Below are 19,810 nucleotides of genomic sequence, written 5' to 3' on the forward strand. Positions count from 1 at the left end.
CCAATACCATGCTATGTCTTTGTAATGAGAGATTGCTTCTCTTATCAGATTGAGAAGAGATAGCGAGGCGGTAGCACAAAGACCCGCGGCGTCTTGGGAAGATACATCCCGAGAGGGCAGAGACAGCGTAGTAACTACATCTAGTGGTAGCGCCTCTAGTAGCGAGACTTTAAAGTGGCATGGCTCCATGTCGGACGTCAGCGTATCAAGCGGTATGCCTCCTCGCCAAGGGACATCAGATCGATGGCATGGATCCATGTCGGATGTTAGTAGCGTAAACGGAGGAATTTTAAAATCTAACAACGGTTGTCACGAGAAGTGGCAGAGTTCCATGAGCGACGTCAGTACAAGTGGGATAGGCCCGCCGGCGAAAGGAAGGCACAGTCTTGACAAATGGCAGTCTTCGATGAATGATCGAAACAAGCAAGGACAAGGTAGACCTAGTTTGCCAGCGGTAATCAGCCATTGTACGTCGTCTGCCTCGATTAGTGACATTTGCCAAACATCGGCGATTCGAGAAAGCAAATGGCAAGAATCCAACATCGATGAGGATTCGCTAAATGACAGACAACAAACGAATCAGTGGGACAATTCAAGTAGACTTGAGAACGACAAATATACTCAACCTATGCCACAAAGTCCTACGCGTCAGCAAGTTGGAGCGGCTAGTCCGCAAAGTACTGAAAATTGGAATCCTATACATGGGTCGATGTCCGACGTAAGTCAAAGTAATGGAATTCAATGCAGCAAGCAACTGATCGCTCACAGCGCGAGAGTGCAGACTCCTCAACGGCATCATTCGGAAAGCGTGTTGTATTTGGATCGTGAACGCAGTAAACGAAAACTTTATCCTGTCAGTACAACACAACTGCAAGAATCCACGCAATCTTCAAGGTAAGAATTGATACATTTTTCTACAATTATTATACATTTTTATATCAAATTTAATCATAAACTATATTATATGTAACATTTCTTTTTCCAGAATGACTTTAAGTTCACCGTCGCAACCACAACTTTCGGTAGCTGAACGTATAAATGAATTGGAAAAACAGCAACAGCAGCAACAAATGCGTTACACTTATTTGGATCCCGAGAAACGTCATAGAGTGTCTGACCCTACTCTGAAAGCTATCCAAAAGAAAGCGTTATTGTCTTATTACGAAAGACATCATCAAGCATCTTGGCGATCGGAACCTCAACTAGCGCAAGGTTCTGTGCCAGCTTCTCAAAGCCCTCAGAGCCCTGAGAGTCCTCAGAGTCCACCGCCGCAGCCTCCTCCACGACCGAGACCATCTTCATCTCGAAGAGCTAGTTCAGCATCAGATTATGCTAGTGGTACATGGAGGGAAAATATTAACAGAAGTCAGAATCAAGGAAACGGCGATTTACCAAGTCCTAAGCATCAGCACAGCAATAGTTGTAGTAGTCTCTCCACGGATTTATTGGGACCCGTGATCGTTGGATCAGCCATATCGATAGACGATTGGGTACCCGAGAGACCACCTAAAAAGCCACACCTGAGAAACGTTTACAACGAACGCATGCCCAGTCCTGACTTGCCACCGCCGTCACCACCGACGGTCACGGAGAGCGAGGTCCACGATTGCGACGATCCATTACCGCCCCCACCTGAACTCAGCGACGACTGTTTCACGGAGACTCAACGTAAATCTAACAACGTTCACCACCAGATGGAGGAAACGGCAAAGATCAGTCGTGAAAGGTCATGCGAACGACATAAGTCGGAAAGGCATTCCATGAAAAGATCGAAACACAGCGGTAAGAGAGATCACGATAAGTCGACCGGCAAATCCTCGCCAAATTCAACAAAAATAGACGCCCAGGAACAGGAACAGCACCAATTTGTGAGATCCGCCACAGCGTTGAAACATGTGGATTCCGAAATGGTGCTGGAGAACGGTGTGTCGGCCGGTTTCGCGACGCACAGGATGGTCGCCACGGGACGTTCCAGTTTGAGATATCCTTCTACACAGAAGCTTATGGTGAACGGAAGGATAGCGCCGACGAGGAGAATATCCGAGGAGAGATCTTTTTCAATCAGACCTCCGGCGCAACTGCCTGATCTCATATCGCAAAGATACAGTGATTCCGGGAATCAGAGACCCGCCCCGCAAGTTCCGGTGGAGCCGAGGATTATTCGACAGGAATCGATGCGAGTCGACGGCACGCGCGTCGACGCGTCCGGTTTGTTGAGAAATGATTCCGGCCAGAGATTGGAATCTTCTTCAGGTCAGAGACCGCAACCTCAAGTGCCTAAAAACACAGATAAAAATGCTACAAATCGATCCGCAAGACCGAATTATCTGCCGGTGACGGACATTGCGAAGAGTCCTTCCAAATATCTGAAGAGCGGAAATCACAGCTTCTCCATCGGTAGCCCGGTGAAAACGGGATACGAAGCCAGCTCGAAGCTATTCCCATCGGAATCAAGCCCGCAGAAGTATCACGAGCCCCCGAAATACGTTCCTAATCACCATCAACGTTCTAGCGACGTGACGCAAAGGACCACTCACGCTTACTACGCGCTATCACCGAAGTACGTTGATGTACCTAAACAAAAACCGCAATGTCTGACGGAGAGATACAGCACGGATTCTCCTAGTTCTCCTCCACCGCCTTTAGCACCGCGGCAGAATACGTCCGGTAGAAAGTCCTTGCCGCCTCCACCGAGACCCGCACCTCCACACTCTCATCAAGGGTAAGTTTAATTACATCACGATATTTCCATATGTACTCAACGTCATTTGCCCTCAATTACGTGTCACATTTATCATTTATTGACTGACTGTTATTGATTACTGTCATAGTCAATTAACCAATCAATTAACCAGTGGTTGAGCATAAATCAAACTTCTTATTTTAATTTCTCCAGGTCATTAATAGTAACGATCGTCATTAATATTACCATCATATTTATTTTTTTTTTTGGCAAAATTTATTAATCTTTGGAGACATGAGTCCGTGATTTTTTTCCATGCTGATCATTTTGTGATTATCGATTATTAAAGGTCTTGAGTGGGTTAAAGCTTTTGTTGCTGAAATGGCATCGCGTAATTTAGAGATACGGGCACACGCGATCCCATAATTGCAAAGTAATTGAATAGTAAATAGCCGCCTCCGATACAGTATCATCATTATAACCCATATGCCTATGCATCACGCTTATCCCACGATCGATTAATGAATTAGAAGTAACTGTGAGTACGCCTTATTTTGCGTGATCGGTACAATTTGTGAGAATCGATAGATCGTCCGGAAATCCGAAGCTCCGCGCAATTGATCTTGAAAACCCGTGGAGCGTCTCTTACGCATATCAATCAACGACAACCACGCACAATCTGAAATCGTTCGTACCGCCAACATAATTTGTGACTTGTTGCCTCGCTCCCTTGACATAGATAGCTTCCATATAATTTTCCGTAATTATCATTTCTTTCAAATGAGAACAACAAAAATAATTGGTAGAACGGTACATCGAAGTACGATATCAAAGAGAACGATGCAGACGTATTAATCGCCCTGTATATTTAATGCATAAAATATTTTATTTTATTCAAATTATATTTATACTTCTGGTATTTATTATAATTTCTGGCTATACGGCTAGTTTACAATCCATTTGCGCTTCGTATTATCCAAGCCATATAAAATCTCTCGATGTAGACACATGTAACACTTATAACCGTAAGCATCGCAACGTGAATTATGTCATTAGAAAATTTAATAACCGCATTCACGTACCCATAAAGTAGAGTTGTAAAACGCTGTCTATCATCGATATGGAAATCAAAGGAAGAGGACTAACGAGATACCGAACGAAAGAGACACCGTTTTTGTTAAGGTCTCCGCTAATGTCGCGAACTCATAAACCCCCCAAGGATTGCGGTATCCACCACTGATAATTCGGCGAACTCGGATTACCCGGGGTTGTTAATTATTTTCTCGTTCGTTCGCTCAAGCGAATCGCATACATTACTACAAGATTAGCATTGCAAATCTAACGGTACCCGTACCCAGACTGATTTACGAGCGTGTGACTTTCCCTAAATTACGTGCAGCGTGGCTCTTAAATGACATGGAGACGCATTACGAGCAATCCTCTCCAGACCTCCCGACATCGAGGCATACGCGAACATGTAAGATTTATTCGTCGCATTGTATAACTATATAACCATTAGTTCGCGCGGGATCGGCATCGAGAGTTGATCCGCAGCGAGAGACCGGCGTCTCGCGAGGGAACTGTGCTACGTGCAAGGTAAGGTCGCAAAGCCATATATCTCGCTTTCGCGAGAACGCGTAGAAAAGTCACGCTCGTTGATGCATGCGAGGATACGTTATTAAATTGCGATGGGCGCGACGGTTCTCGAACGCATTCTTGAAAGGCGAGAAGTCGGGCAAGGACGATTTCGCGCGGCGCGAAGTAATTGTATGAAAAGCAGAACAGGACGTTTCTTTCGAGGAATGATGATGGTGGCGAAGCGCGTTTCTGTGACCCGGCGCCTCTTTATTCATCGATCCATGATTTTTCGGGCCACGAAGCACACGGGGGACTGAGAGATCGAGAATCTGAAACGATTCGCGCGAGAACGGAGGAACACGAGCGCCGGTCAGAAGACCTGGAGGTGAAGAGAGAACGAAGTCCGAACAATCGACTGATAATAATTGCACGCCGGGCCAAAGTTCTGGCCAGTTTTCCAGTCGGAATACAGGATGTAGGCTCGATCTCACGGGGCGATAACTCTTTTCACCTTTCTTTTGTTTCCTTCTCGCTCTGATTGGGTGACTACCTGCCTCCTGCAACGCACGAGCGGTCGACCAACTACCCGATACGCACTCCGGCGAAGACGTTCCTTCGAACCCACGACACGGTTCGGCGAACGGGCATTTGACTTGCGCCCGACCTTCGACAGGAAGAGGAGATTACTCGGCATGAAGAGTGCCAGAACCGTTGCAGACGTTTCTCTCTTTCTTCTGTGCTTTCTTTCTCTTTCCCGCGACCGCGCTAGATATTCGAGAGCGCAACGGTTTAACCTTTCGAATAAACCAACCTATGAGGTAGAAATGTCAGAAAAAAGGTTATCGTGTGCCACCACGGGCGTGTTGGCCTGTTTGTCGGTGCTCGATCATGTTCCCCACAGCGCCGGCGGTAGAGATGACGAGGTGCGGCGCCATCGAATATACCACACGATAAATTCTAAATAATAAATCCTGACAATGATCTCATATTTATTGTCGACATTAAAACGATGTATTTCGCGCGACATTTTCGTTAATTGCGCAAAATTTTGTATACTTTGCATAATCGAGCATTTCGAAATCGCATAGCGTTGCAGAGCGTCGTGTCGCGATGGCGATTCATTAGTCTGGTGCAAAATTGACGATAAATGCCTTTTTCTTTTGTCCGCAAAAGTCACAGGAATGTGTCGATCGCAATGTAAAAACGCTGTCGCGCTCCTTTAATTGCGATTCAGATTTATGAAAAAAGGCGAACGTCCTTTCTTTCTCTCTGTTCTCCAGCCGATGGCCGGGCGTTACGTGGCGACTCGCAGCGTTATCGCTAATTCACGTTACGCGAAACACGGATCGTCGAGTCGTTTTCACTTTTCGTCGCATGCGACCGGTATCTGTGGCGCAATAATTGGCTCCTGAATTCCTCTTCAAGTATTATGGTACCTTGCGACGTGGTATTTTTCTTTTGCCAGATCGATACGCGTAAAGTTATGCGTAAAATAATGGCAACGAGGGAGAAACGCTGATTTGCGAATCGGCTAATATATCGCAAGTCGTAAATCAAGCGGTATTTTTCATTCCAACGATTCTTTGACCGCTGTTAAGTTAATCGTGTGAAAGAGGACAATGATTCGGATGAAAATAAAGGCGATGTTATATAAGAAAATATTTATTTTGTTCGTTATAAATAATAACATAGAATATATTGTTTCTAAAATTTTATTGTTTGTAGAGAAATGGTTTCAGATATTATTTCGATTAGAATTGCTAATTGTTTTATAAACCCACCGTACTGTGAATCACATTTTTATCGTATCAACTCTTGCAATTATATACACAGAGCAACACCGCAATCTTGACAACGGAGTAGTCGACACCTGACAATCACAACGACGTCGAGTATCGCTTACACCGGTTGTTCTTGTCATCTTGACATCTTCTGCTATCCTATGTCTGATGATACCGAGTAAAACTGGCACTCGTTAAGAAAAGCATATCACGTATCATGTTGGCTCAAGCCGAGTTGCTAATGTAGTCTCTGTCGCCATACTTAAATATATCTTTTACTTAATTCAAAACAAATTGTTATTGATCTCAAGGATTGGGAATCCAGTTCTATCGTTGTGAAAAGAAAAAATTTCAAGAATGTTAGGACAAGCATCGATGAAATGATACGCGTTGTAGGTTTTTATCGATTACTCTTATCTCTGCAGTCAATAGATATTTTTATAGGCGTGGTCGTAAAAGATATACTCTTGACGTTATATAATATAGCGTTTCTCGGATGTAAAGAGGAAATAAAAGAGTAAAAAATGATACAGTTTGTGCATTTATTGGAATAATTACGATGGGGATGCGATAAATCCTTTTGCGTTTCACCAGTTCGGTACGTAAAAGCGATAAAATGCGGATCGGCCATTACAGTATTTCGCTAACGCAGCTGAAAATATTACTGGATTATAATATTACGAAATTAGAGTGGATTAAATATGCGTAGTATCGCGTTATCGTACTTGCGTCATTCTTGCGTTTATCCGTTTATTACCACTGAGAGCTTAATTACCATAAACGTAATGACATATCATTAAACATAAACAAACGGTGTAATTATGATGTTTCCATCCTGTGTTAACATAAAAAAGCGCAAGTGCATTAAGATCGAAAACTTTTCACGCTTTGTGACATCCTCCTTCGTACGGCGAGACTTATTTGATGACTAGTTTAGAAACTAGGTTAATTATATGCAATCGTAGCTAATTCCAAGCACGTGTAGTAGTGATAGTGATAATGCTAGTAGTACGCAATCATTAATGAAATCATTAGGATTCGAAAATATGGTTTCGTAGAGCTTCCAAATAGCGTTTACTGTTGTAAAGTGTTTACTTTTTTTGAATTGTTTATGGATAAACTTATATGCAATACTAAAGTTATCAAAAAATTCTTATGACTTTTAAATATCTTCCGAGATATCTTCTAGTTTTGTGACTATTAAATAATAAGCTCATAGATGTAGCATTTACTCCTGTATCTCAAAATAGAGTTTTCGCAAACTTACTAGTCAAAATAAACTTTTTTTCTATATTCGAAATGAATGGCCACGGTAAACGTATATAAAAGTCACGTGTACATAATGGTTATCGCGTATTTATACCTATCTTTAGAGTTTTGTCATTTCATTTTAATGCAAATATAAATTTATTATTTTTCATAAAAAATGTTTACGTCACAAAAAAATGTAATAGAGTACATACAAATCATCTTGTCACAATTTAGATAAAAGTTATTAATTATATATAACAGTTACATGTTTTCAATATAGATTGATTAAAACATATCTAATAATTCAATAATATTAAAGCTAGGCAGATAGATTTTATGTAATAAAATTTGTAATATGTAAAAAAATTTTATTAAGTGATTGTAACCATTAAATTACAATTAACCGACGGAATTTGATCATAATAGTTCTTTTTTGTCTTATTTTAAAACTATTTTTACGTGTATCCTAAAAGTTTTATTTAATTCACATTGAAAATGCAAAGAAAGAAACTATAAAGCAATTAACCGATTAACATGCAAATTAAATTGTAATAATTATTATAATTATAACAGTATATATTTAATTTCTGGAACTTCTCTATTATTGCATTCATTCGGACGAACCTTATTACGCTCGACTTCGGTGAGCTACCAAGCACGTCGTCCTGCTTGTGACTTACGATTCTCCGGGGAAATAGTTGCACCAAGGAAATGGAAGTGCAACAACGTGACAGAGACGAGCGACAAACGAAACAGTCACGAAGACAATAGCCAGCGACTCGAGACCGGACGACACCGGACACGAAGTCACGGGACCGTCTCTGAAGAACGGTATCTTCAGAACGACAACCTGTCTTACGATTAAATGATTAACACAAATTATTCGGAAGTCCGCGGATAGCTTTTGTGTTAAAAATTACATTTTATTTATATATGCACACGAATAAAAAAAAATTTGATCTGAAAAAGAAAAATTTAATTGTACATAAAAATTACTTTTCCATTTCTCGAAATAATATAATAATTTATATTTGAGAATTAGTTTAAATTATGATGCTGTACGAATATACATAACAATTTATTTAAATATTTATATTAGTAATAGAAATACAATAATTTTTACAAATCTTATATAAAAATCATATATATTAATAAAAAATATATTATAATTTTCAATATAACCATTTAAAAATCTGACGTTTCAAAGGAGTGAAATAACGGAAATTTTCTATGAATAAGTCGATTATAAGACAAAATTGCACAACGTAAAAAATTTCAAGAGTGAGAAAGTCCAATTTGTGTTAAATTGTCCGGCATTAGGTAACAATCAAGTGATACCGTTAGGATATGTGTCAGAGCGCAGCATGCCAAAATGAACAGTTCGAATTTTGTCAAATTCATCAAAATTTATTCAAATGTTCTTTTATATATTCTCGAATATTATTAATTTGATTAGAAAACAATTTAGTTAATTTATACCTAAGGTAAACGTACATGTAACTGATGCGCAACTTTTTCACCTTAAAAATTTTTTATTTAAGTTATTTTATTTCAAATTGGCTCTTTCTCTGATCAATTAGTGTGCCAAACGAATCGATAAGATGGATGCTGTCAGTTTTCTAATTCATTTTCATTGATATTAGTACAACCTGATCATTATCTGATAATATGCGCATTTCACCATTTCCTTAATTTTAGGAAAGCTTTATTCACACAACAGTCAACAAATTAACGAATCAAGATTGCGCAATGACATGTTTTAGTAAAGGAAGTAAGGAAGTCTCGGAAGTAAAAATGTTTCATATTTTTTTCTCCATTGCTAGTTGACAATAAAAAATAAGATAAGATAAAATATACACATTAAAAAAGCAGTTGTCTTTATTTAATTTCAAAAATAAAATAGAAATAAGTGTCCAAAATAATGATGAACAAATATAAAACGCTGACTTCAATTTTTAGAAAGCTAATAAAATATCGCTTTATTAGAAACCTCGTTAAAATTTTTATTTTACTTTTTATTTTTTATTTTCGCTTTTATATTAGAGGAATTTTAAATTACGGCGTCGACACATCGCGCTTGATTCTCGCGTTTCGATCGCGATTTTGCAGGTGGAATTTCTATTGCGGAGCGGATGCACGTGTAATGTCAGACGTCAGCCACATGTGAGGCAAATCTCAGGCGATTTTATTATTACGACGGGTGGTCTCAGAAATAGCAGCAGCATCAGCAGCAGGCACAGGATGCCGGACGGAAGATCTACGCGTTCTACTCGCACGTGCTTTTAACATGCGGACGATCGCGGGCCGTCACGTGCGGTTGACGCGGCCCCGCGCAATGTCATGATCTGCAACGAGAGCCCCGTGTGCTCGTAAAGCCTCCGTGGCACGGCGTGTTCGCGGTTCCTACCACAAACCGAACGGCCGAACCGCTCGTAAGAACGGCACAGCCGATCCGACGATGAACCGCCCGACGTGAACGACCGTGCCGAGCGTGCTGCGTACTTCCTGTACTTCCTTGAGTTGAGTCAGTGGCTACACGCAACTTGACCAAGAACGAAACACCGATCGCCCGTTGACGCCTGGATCGCCGACGAGGTCGCTGACATTTGCTGGAATAACCGCGGCGACTGCTCTCGCACCTGCGGAAAGACCCAATGTAGACGCAACAAACCGCAGCTAGCGAGTCCGCAGCGGATTTTTTTTTCATTAGGCATACGCGGCGCGTGCAGATACAGTAATCACCGTCAGTGAAGTTATAAATAGATGACATATCGGCGCTCGGTTTACTCTGAGCATTCCAACCCTCGATATTTATTCAAAATGCTCTGGAAGATACAGAGTAAATATTTCGAGATAAGAATCGTCGAGAAATTATAGTGGCTTGTCACAAGACAAGGAGAATAATCGGTCAGCGACCGACCTATTCAGGATTGAACCCGCTTAAAAGACTCGATAAGGCAGTACCTTAAACACGAATCCCTTTTATGACCAAACAAGAACATAACTGTTAAAGGTAATAAAAATGGCAATAAAATCGTAAGAAGCGGTATGCGCGCGGGTGAGAGAGAATTTAGAAAATTACGTATTCTCTAATAAAATTTCGAACTAAAGTCATAAATCGTAGATCTCAATCTCATTGATACTGTTGAACGATCGTGCAAGGTAGAGATAATACTGAAATTACAAGCTGCGCGCTGAAAGCTAGCGGAACGTCAAATTTATTGAACATTATCGAGCAACGAAAGGGAATATTTATGTAGAGAAGATCAAGGTCGTCAGTTGCTCCGTTATTTTTTCTTTTACGATTGTATATCCACGCGTTTCACCGTGGCGAAAGAGGAAAATTTTTAGTTTACGAACGTTTGGTATAAGATGAATAATCATCCTCGCGAAATGATCCAGGGTCAAGCAGCGACCGGAATAGCGGACGACGTGCAGATCACGTGTACGTTGTATATCGGAAACATCACCGATCACCGGAATAGCGAATGACATCAGCATCGACATGGGCTCGTGTGAACATATAACGAATGTATGTGCGTGTTCCGTAGCAGACTTGATCATTATATCGGACCAGTGATCGTAAAGACTTGACCTAAAAAAGAGAGACTATAATCGCTATATTTCAGGGATCCTAATATAGGCATGCCGATTCATCTCTATGCTTATTCTCGATGAAGATATTAATATAAGAAGAATACATTCTATTATATATCGATGAGTGCAAGAAATACTTTTTTACGGCTAGTCTTTTTAAAAGAATATATACATTACTATTATTAAGTAGCATTTTCTGAAATTTTTGTTTCTAGCATGGAGTTTTTTTTTTTATTAACTCATTATTTTTTTTTTATTTGTGAAGAGTAAAAGTCTTCTTTGAATAAACGTTCAGAATGTATGGATTTTCTTTGAAGCAAAGTTTCACAAGATTACGCGAGCGTACAGAGTTATTTTTATAATTCTTTATTCGCTATTTCACAGGCATCATTAACGTCATTTTAATAACCTTGTAATAAAATGAATTATAATATGCTTAGAAATAAAGAATAGTATAAATCTTGTTAAAACATGTTTAAATATATAATCTTGCCATAATGTATTGACGATGAGTAGGCTAAGCATTTTTAACAAACAGCACATATATCATATATTTATTTTAAAATATTACTTTTACAATGTTATAACACAAATTTTTGTTTGAAATATTTATTACAAATAATAATAAAAATAATAATAATATTTAATAACAATAATTTGTAATGTATTGGTTAATTAATCCGGTTTATTAAAATTAAATTGAAATGAATTGGAATGAAATTAAAATGAAATCAATATGAAATGTGAAATAAGTAATAAACACGTTTGTATATATTTCACAATAAATCCGCTCACTTAATTTAAATATTACATATATCTTTAGCAAATCGCCTGGCCCCTAGGTATTAAAAAAATCGTATCTTTTCCGCAAAACATGACGCAGGTATCTATTAATGGTCAATTCGAGACACGGGCTTTTCCCGCAGCGTTGCTTCGGCCTTATTACGATAAGAAAACTATCTATGAAGAGTCTTGCCCTCGTTTGAGTAATCTGTCATTCTGTTCGCGAAGTGTAAATGCACTTTCTATGACGCACATTGTCTCATTTTTCACGGTGCGGAAGTACATTGATAACCACATTGATAAAATGTAACAGGGCTCAACTGGCGATGCCAGACAACGGTCTTTATAAGTTGCGCAAATATTCTGCCTTTTATTATCAATAATTAATTAAATATCTATCGCATATTGTACGAACAATGCTTGCTTAAGATTTAATATTTATTTTTCATACCATATTTATCGATATATTTTGATATATCGATAACAATATCAATATTAAAAAGTAAAATAAATAATTAATATAACTATCGTTTTCTTAAATATATTCATATCTTTTCTGTAAATATTTATTTATTTTCACAAAGATTTAAATATAGAATAAAATAATTTTGTGATGGTATAATTATCTTAGAACCTTTATTTATTATTAAAAATAAATATCAATGTCGTTATCATGTTTCTTCTATGATGAATTCTAAAACTGTCGTTTTCCGACCATCTCCAAGTAAGATTTTGGAAAGTTGCCCGTCTAAACTTGGGACATTACTTCTCTTCCGTATTTTCTTCCTCGAAGGATCAGTCTGAGAAGTAAGAATAGACGCGCGACACGACAGTAATGTCTCGCGGTAATCGCTTTCGTTCTGCAAATGATGTGTCATTTCTAACTACTAATGGAAATGTATTTTGAATGCTTTTTAACAGAGGCAAACGCACAGAAATAAACTGATTTCTGAGAGTATTATTTATTGCATTATATGTAATCATATTTATCTGAACGGTTGTAAAGATCGGAAATATCTCAGCAAACTTTGATTAGTATTATCAATGAATAAGCGTCTCAATAAATTCTGACTGTTTGTCAGAAATTCGGCATGATCGAACTTCATGTATATACAATTGATCACTAAAAAAATTGCAACTTCTTTCGATGGATTTTGAAATTTGCAAAAATTTTGGCATAAGAATTATACATACAGTAAGACATTATGACAGCTGTCAATGTAAAATATACAAGGAGCGAATGCAAAAAGTGTGTCTTATGCGCCACGAAAAAACTTTGTATCTTTTAGTGATCGATTGTATAAATGAACGATCGCGCACGATCTCGGACCAGATGTTTCCTAAAACAGTCACGTTTCGATCAATCTCACGATAATGATCTCCCTTCCTCTTTCTCCTTCCTCGAATATCTTAATCTCCTGTTCCTAATGATATTTGAAAATCTCTCCCAAAGTGACGGATCACCGAAAATGGATGAAGACGTAGAGTCAGGAAAGGGAAAGACGCGTATAGATTTGGTGTGTGGAAGTGAGAGTGCGAGGAAAGTATGGGTAGAGAGGTATTTGGAATCGAGGAGACGCATATGGTGCGGTGCGCACGATGTCGGTGTACGTCAAACTCACTTACCTACGACAATCGCCGGCGGCTGTGCCGGTTTTCTGTCTCGGGACGAACGAGCGAGCCGAGTCCGGTCGATCCCCAGCGAGATCAGAGACCTGTTATTACACGGGAATGCGAAAAAGGAGGACCGGAGCTCCTCGCGGATCGGAGAAAACTATTAAAAATGTCGAGCTGCTTCTCAACGAGCCGCGAACCCGAGGCCGCCCTTCGCTTCTAATAAACGTTTACCCAGCGTAGCGAGGAGAAGAAGAGACGACGGCACGGATACGTGCCTGGCCTTCTACGCATGTTGAGGCTACACGCCTCGGAGAACATCGATTATTCGCGGCGCGCGACATCGATGGGAATCGAATTAACGGCGCAATCCTACGCGAACGACACGGGAAATGCGTTTTCCCGCGGGATATCCTGTCGAGGTCGTTGTCTCGCGCGCTAATTTACAGCTTATATTGACAAGCCGGTGCGTTTTCTCCTTTCGTGCATTCTTTCTTCGAGCCGCGCGGCCGATAATCACAGAGCTGCGGCGGATCGGCGCGGAGTGACGCGTTTTACCGCGTCTTCGCGATCTCCGTAGCGCACCGAAAGAGTTTCCGTGGCCATAAAGTCTCGCTTCGTAACTTCGGCAGTTGTAACATATAAATTACAGCGTTCACGCGGCTCACCCGCCGCGATCGTAACTTACGAGCGTTGTCCTCCTAGAAGAGCGAGTTACGACTGCAGATGTTGCGAGTTGCCGCGGAATCATGGCACCAGCTAGCGCGGTTGCCGCTACCAAAGAACGTGTATTAACTTAAAGAACCGTCCGTCGCGAATATTAATTTTTCTCTTTCGCGCGACATAAGTATGCGGATCGGCAAGAGTAACGAAATCGAGCGTGCGTCGCGGTGGGTGGACGATGATTTCGCGACGTATGCGGTTTATCTTTGGCCTCGTATTATCGCTGAAATGGCACGTTCGATGGCTTAAAAGCCAATCCCACGTGGCCACGTCTCCACATCCGACCGAGACAATAAAACGAGTTATTCCGGGAATCATCATCAACGCGGCTGAATTGCGTTCGAGATCTATCAGCGGTGTCCTAAACATCGGTGTCAAACCGCGGAAAGTTTTTCGCTATCAATTCCATCAAACGTAACATAGTAGTTATAACTAATAAAACTATCAACGATACTAATTTAATTCAGAAAAGATACGTAGGAGATATTTTTACATGCCTACAGCAGCCTTCAACTCACGGACAATAATGCAACCCGTTGACCTGCAGTTATTCCAATTGTACGAGTCGCTTTTGATGCTCGTATCGCTCGTGTACACCAGCCATGAGACGCCATGTTTCTCCTTCTTACTCAATACTTTTTTAGATTCATATCGATCCCGCGAAACATACAGCCCTTCAGTTTTCAGCTCTTCCAATTGTTGTTGAACAAATTCTAATCGTCGTGTACTTGTACATCCCCCTTAGAGGGATTCGCCCTAGAACAAGCAGTAAATGCTCTTTTCTCTTTCTCTCCTTCGAGCTCCCACTCTCGGAGGATTTCCCCCTACTGATACCCCTCCACCAACGCTACACGAGCAGTGCTCCGAGTCATTCGGTTGACAGCGCTCGCGGTGTACGTACCGTGTCGTTCGCGTTCTCTCGCAGCGTTCGTTGACAGCTGTCAGAGAGCTCGCGATCGAAAGTCCGACGTGGAAAAAGTGCCTCGCCATCTCGCGCGTTCTCCGTCGTTTTCGCTTATTATTCCCGATTCAGTGATCGTCGACGTTGTAAATGCGAATGAGAAATGACAACAGATGCGTGACTGGTTTCGGCATCGATCGCCCAGTGTCAGACAGTGTGGGGGCGAACGAGGTGCGTTGCCAGGACCAGTGTACAATGACCTGAGCTTCCTACGGCGACAAATCGCAGCTCGCTCGTCGGGCAGATGTTGAATCTGAGTGTTTATAATCTAGTGGACAGTATCAGCACAATGGTCTTCGGGAGCAATAAATTTCGGATACGAAGGTACGACGGCGGATATTTAAATTTAAAGCGGCATCATTAGGCGCGATTTCATATGATATTTGCGAAGCACAGTAATCTAAAACGGCGAATTGTCAAAAATGAGACAATTGTAAATATCACTGTGAAATTTAAACAGTTAGATTTACGTTAAATATTTTCGAATTAATTTAATATATGTTTACAAATATTAAGATTATATATGTTATAGAATAATAATGTTGTAATCAAAACAGATTTACAAAAATATATTTTTGACGCTCGCTGGAATTTTCTCGATTTCTTATATTTTCAAGTATTTTATTTTATTTTATATTTTAGTAAACATTAATGTTATGATTGATGATGATGACAAAACAAAAAGAGAGAGGGAAAGAGAAAGAGAGAGATTTATACATTAATCAATTTTAAGATAATCTAAGCTTGTTCGTACATAAAAAGAGAGAAATCCTTGCTATGCAGATGAAGCAATCGGTTTATCAGATTTTAATCAACTGATAACGAAATATCTAACTGCAATATTCCTACTTTATACCGGTTGATATGTCGGAACCAGCGGATCCGCTTCGAGTTTCACGCACTCCAGTGGCTCCGACGTCATGGCTAATCAATAATACCGAACTCCCCCTCGGCGACCAATCATTCCGTCACAGGCAACCCAAAATTTTACACTCCATTTGCGATGTCTCGCGATTTGTCCTTATATACGCGCGAACAATCGATTCGCGTCTTTGTTACCGATTGAATCGGTCTACAGTCGGATTTATGAGACATTGTCGCGATGTAGCTCAACGAAATTAAATTTTCTCAAAGCAATTTTGAATTTAGACGTAGAATGAAGCGCGTCTCCATAGGAAGTGGGTTCCGGTTCATTGGAAAATGAACCACAATCGAACAGACGATCTTGAAAACTGGAATCGCGCAAATTTAAAGATCTGTTTAACAAGAGATCATTACATTATATCAATACACAGTCGCAATAATATCCACGAATATTCTTATCGACTTTCATACTTGAGATATAGTGAAAGTAAAATTAATTCCTGTTATTATCATAATTGAATAATATATATAGCGATTACACAAGTAATGTAATTCAACAAGTTTGTTTCTATTATAGTCGTGCCAGAATTATATCTGTAAAATGATGTAAATAAATAATGTCTTTACATCATTTTATTATTTTTATAACTTTACTATTTTTGTACGCGCATTTTATATATATATATATATATATATATATATATATATATTTAATATCGATATCTGATATTAATCTGAGAGTATTTCAAAACTATGCCACTATGAAATTAACATTTCAAATCAATCATTAAATTCAATCTTGGAACTAATGCGATTCGAACGCAGTAGCGTGCACTACTAATCTTTAGATTTGTTTTCGCCTTTTTCTTCATCTTAATTAATAATCCGTCGCGATAACATATATTTTATGAATTTATTCATATAAATCGGCTACCATTTCGATCGAAGTCGGATTGGCTGATCTTAGAAGTAACCGAGCGAAGCTTGGGAACTATTCGCTCGATACGGCTACAAGAAGCAGAAAGAACAACTAAACGAAGCGATCGTGTCTTTCTCTCCGTCTGGTGTCTCCTTCCAGGCTTCGAATATGCTCGTTCATCCTTCTCCCTTTCTCGCACACGTCAGAACTCAGATTCCCCTCCGGGCCGCAAGGGCACCTCGCTACTTATCGTGCCACGTTTGAATTCATTGTCAAGTCAAGTCGACGATTCGCGGACGCACATCCTGACGTGCACCAGCATTCTCTGCTCGCCGATGCAACGTCAGCATTTCAACTCGGCGTCGGCGCGGCTCGAAGCATCTTTAGTGCCGCGCCAGGTCATTACTTAATTTTCGGAGCAGCTGGACGTTTAACCGGTTAATTTAAGGCCCGCGCGTTACGTACTACAAAAATATAGCGTATTTCCGCATGTGCGTCACCGTCCGCGTTTGCATGTTTACGTCCCGTGAATTAAGCGGATTCGCATCGGTTCCTTTTAATCGGCTCATCGGATTACGACCGCCAATTAAGAGAAATTTATGCAGCCTCTCTCGTTTCGTCTTATCACGCACGCGGTACAATGATGTATGAAGGCGAGGTTTGCATCGAGAGCCCGATTCCTTACTCGCTTAAATTGCGACACACGCGGTCCAGATTCCATCAGCGGTCCAGTGTTTTTCCTTTCGCGAAGAAACGTGTAAAACGGCCATTTAAGATCTCTCACATTCCAATGCGTCGCTCGATCCGTTTCCTCTACTTGCATTGCAATATTAACAATGATATTAATCATGATCGCTTATTTTGTTGCTCAAACAGGTATCTAGGCTATAGAAGCTCAATTAAAGATTCATGGTTTCTAATTGCGCTTATCTTGTAGCAGGTTAATAGGTTGCTTATCGATGTAATTTCACTCAATCGAGACGAACGGCGCCGCAACGATCGTACTAATTAATAACAATTAGACTACAGCGGGTGATCGTAGTCTTTCTGGAGAATCACCTGGACGTTTCTCCGCAATGATTTCCGGTCGCTGTTACGACACACTTCGTTAATGGCATCAGATACGCAAATCGATCTGGAAGTCTGTGCATCTTATCTAGTTGTAGCGCCATCAAGTTCTCAGCTGTGAAATATATTCGAGATACTCAAACACTTTCAGATTGGTCCCGAGGTAATGAAAGGGGACGAAGGGTAATGAGCCAGTACAATAATCTACACAGAAAATGAGTGACGGCTCATTATGCAGCTTTAACATAACGCCTCCGATAGATGCTTGTTCTTACAATATTATTGTTAACGATGTTTGAGACCTTCAATGCAGTTTTCTCTGTCAAAGCTAAGTTCTCACATGTCCACCTTTGACCCGACAATTTTCGTTACCGAAGAGAACAACTGAAGAGAAAATGCTTTGTCTCGTATATTATATTATATTATCTCCTATTATATTATATTATATTATATTCTCCTACGCTTGAGAACATAATTTCAAAATGCAAATTTTGCCGTACAAACTTTAACTTTACTTGTAAGTTCTGCAGATTTTATGCGCGTTATTTGATTTAATAAATATTTAAAGACTGTAATTTGACGTGCTATTAGTCTCACTGAATTATTTCGTATGAAATATTATTCCACTTCATCCCATAGAATGTTAAAGCGTATTCGCATACAACCTTGACGTAACTTTCGCATATGTCCTTATTATTCGAGTACTTATGCAGACCAGTACATTCGACTATTTCCAAGATAACGTCCACTTCGTACATTCTAGCCAGGTAAGTTACACTGGGTGCACATAAAACGCAGCCAATAAATATTTCAACGCGTTTACGTTCACTAACGCCGATCGCTGTTACAGCACCTCTCTGTATGCCAGTCAGGCAGCTTGTCAATTTGATTTCCCGTGTTCTCAACAACGCAGGCAATATGCTCATCAACGATGTATTAGCCCATGAAATCTGGTTTACGGATATGATCGCGATCTTCGATATGCGATCCGATTCGGATCGGGGCGATCAATCGCGTGAGTGAAGGCAACAACAAGAATGGTTCATCGACGACACGCGGGGGAACAGTTGCGAAACTGGCTGATCGCGTTATCTGGATCCACCGCGGGACGTCCAGTGCGCGAAGCGAAACAGACGATCGGATAGACAGAGCCGATATCGATTTCAAGAGTTTCGTCCGTCGATCCGTCTCGGAACGCGTGGGCGCGTTTCGCTACGAAAGGAAGAACACGGCGCGGCGCGGCGCAGCGCGGAGAATCGCGCCGGGTGGGCAGTTCTTCCGCAAGCTCTCCGCAAGCGCGAAATAAAACCACGACGGGCGGATCCGCGCGATATTGCGCTCGCGCCGATTACCACGCGGCGGCCGCGACGAGAGCGATGGAGACGTCTCGCGATTTACGGCCCGGGGCCCCGTTCCAATGAAGTCCTACAACTCGCTTGATTTATAGCCGAGCAGACGCGTACGCGATGAACGATCCGGCCGGAGAGAAGGTAATCGATTCAGCGCTCAAGAGCGATCTTGCCGGAAAAGCCCCACCGCGTCAAATCCCTTCTTGCGACGAGAGGAGGCATCACCGCCGACAAACGACGAGCCTCACGAGGATCCGTGATTAATTGTAATGACATTTATGAAATTCATTAGCCCTTCATAACGGCACACACGGGTAGCCGCGTGTTTATGGCCGCGGGTTCCCGTTATTTTAAGATTTTTGGTCGAGTATTTGATATTAATTAATAGGGACTTATTAATCTCGTTGAATACGCGTGAGCGGCCGACCTTAAAAAACTGCTACTGGATTTAGGTTTGGGGGCCACTTCCTATTAACGCGGGCGTGCATTTTTATTTTTAATGGTCGATTTCACGCGAGGCGATTTTTTTCCGTGAACATCGCATGTTCCTCAAAGGATACAACAAAATACAAGCTACTCTAATTTTCTCCGTAAAAAAATAAAGAAATACGTATAAATGTAACTCATCAACAAATCATT

At 40.7% G+C, this 19,810-nt stretch overlaps 1 protein-coding gene across 4 annotated transcripts in view; it reads left to right on the plus strand.

Moving 5' to 3' along the window:
- Shrm (shroom) overlaps positions 1-19,810 on the plus strand; it is a 130,740-nt gene that overhangs the window by 87,012 nt on the left and 23,918 nt on the right. For all 4 annotated transcript variants that reach the window (XM_089077308.1, XM_089077310.1, XM_089077309.1 and 1 more), the window contains exons 6-7: positions 49-894; positions 986-2,722. In XM_089077308.1, the coding sequence (XP_088933434.1) occupies positions 49-894; positions 986-2,722 (2,583 nt within the window). The remainder of the gene's footprint in view (positions 1-48; positions 895-985; positions 2,723-19,810) is intronic.

Source organism: Pogonomyrmex barbatus, unplaced genomic scaffold (genome assembly GCF_055798465.1).
Source record: "Pogonomyrmex barbatus isolate J1 unplaced genomic scaffold, ASM5579846v1 scaffold2, whole genome shotgun sequence".
NCBI classification, from domain to species: domain Eukaryota; kingdom Metazoa; phylum Arthropoda; class Insecta; order Hymenoptera; family Formicidae; genus Pogonomyrmex; species Pogonomyrmex barbatus.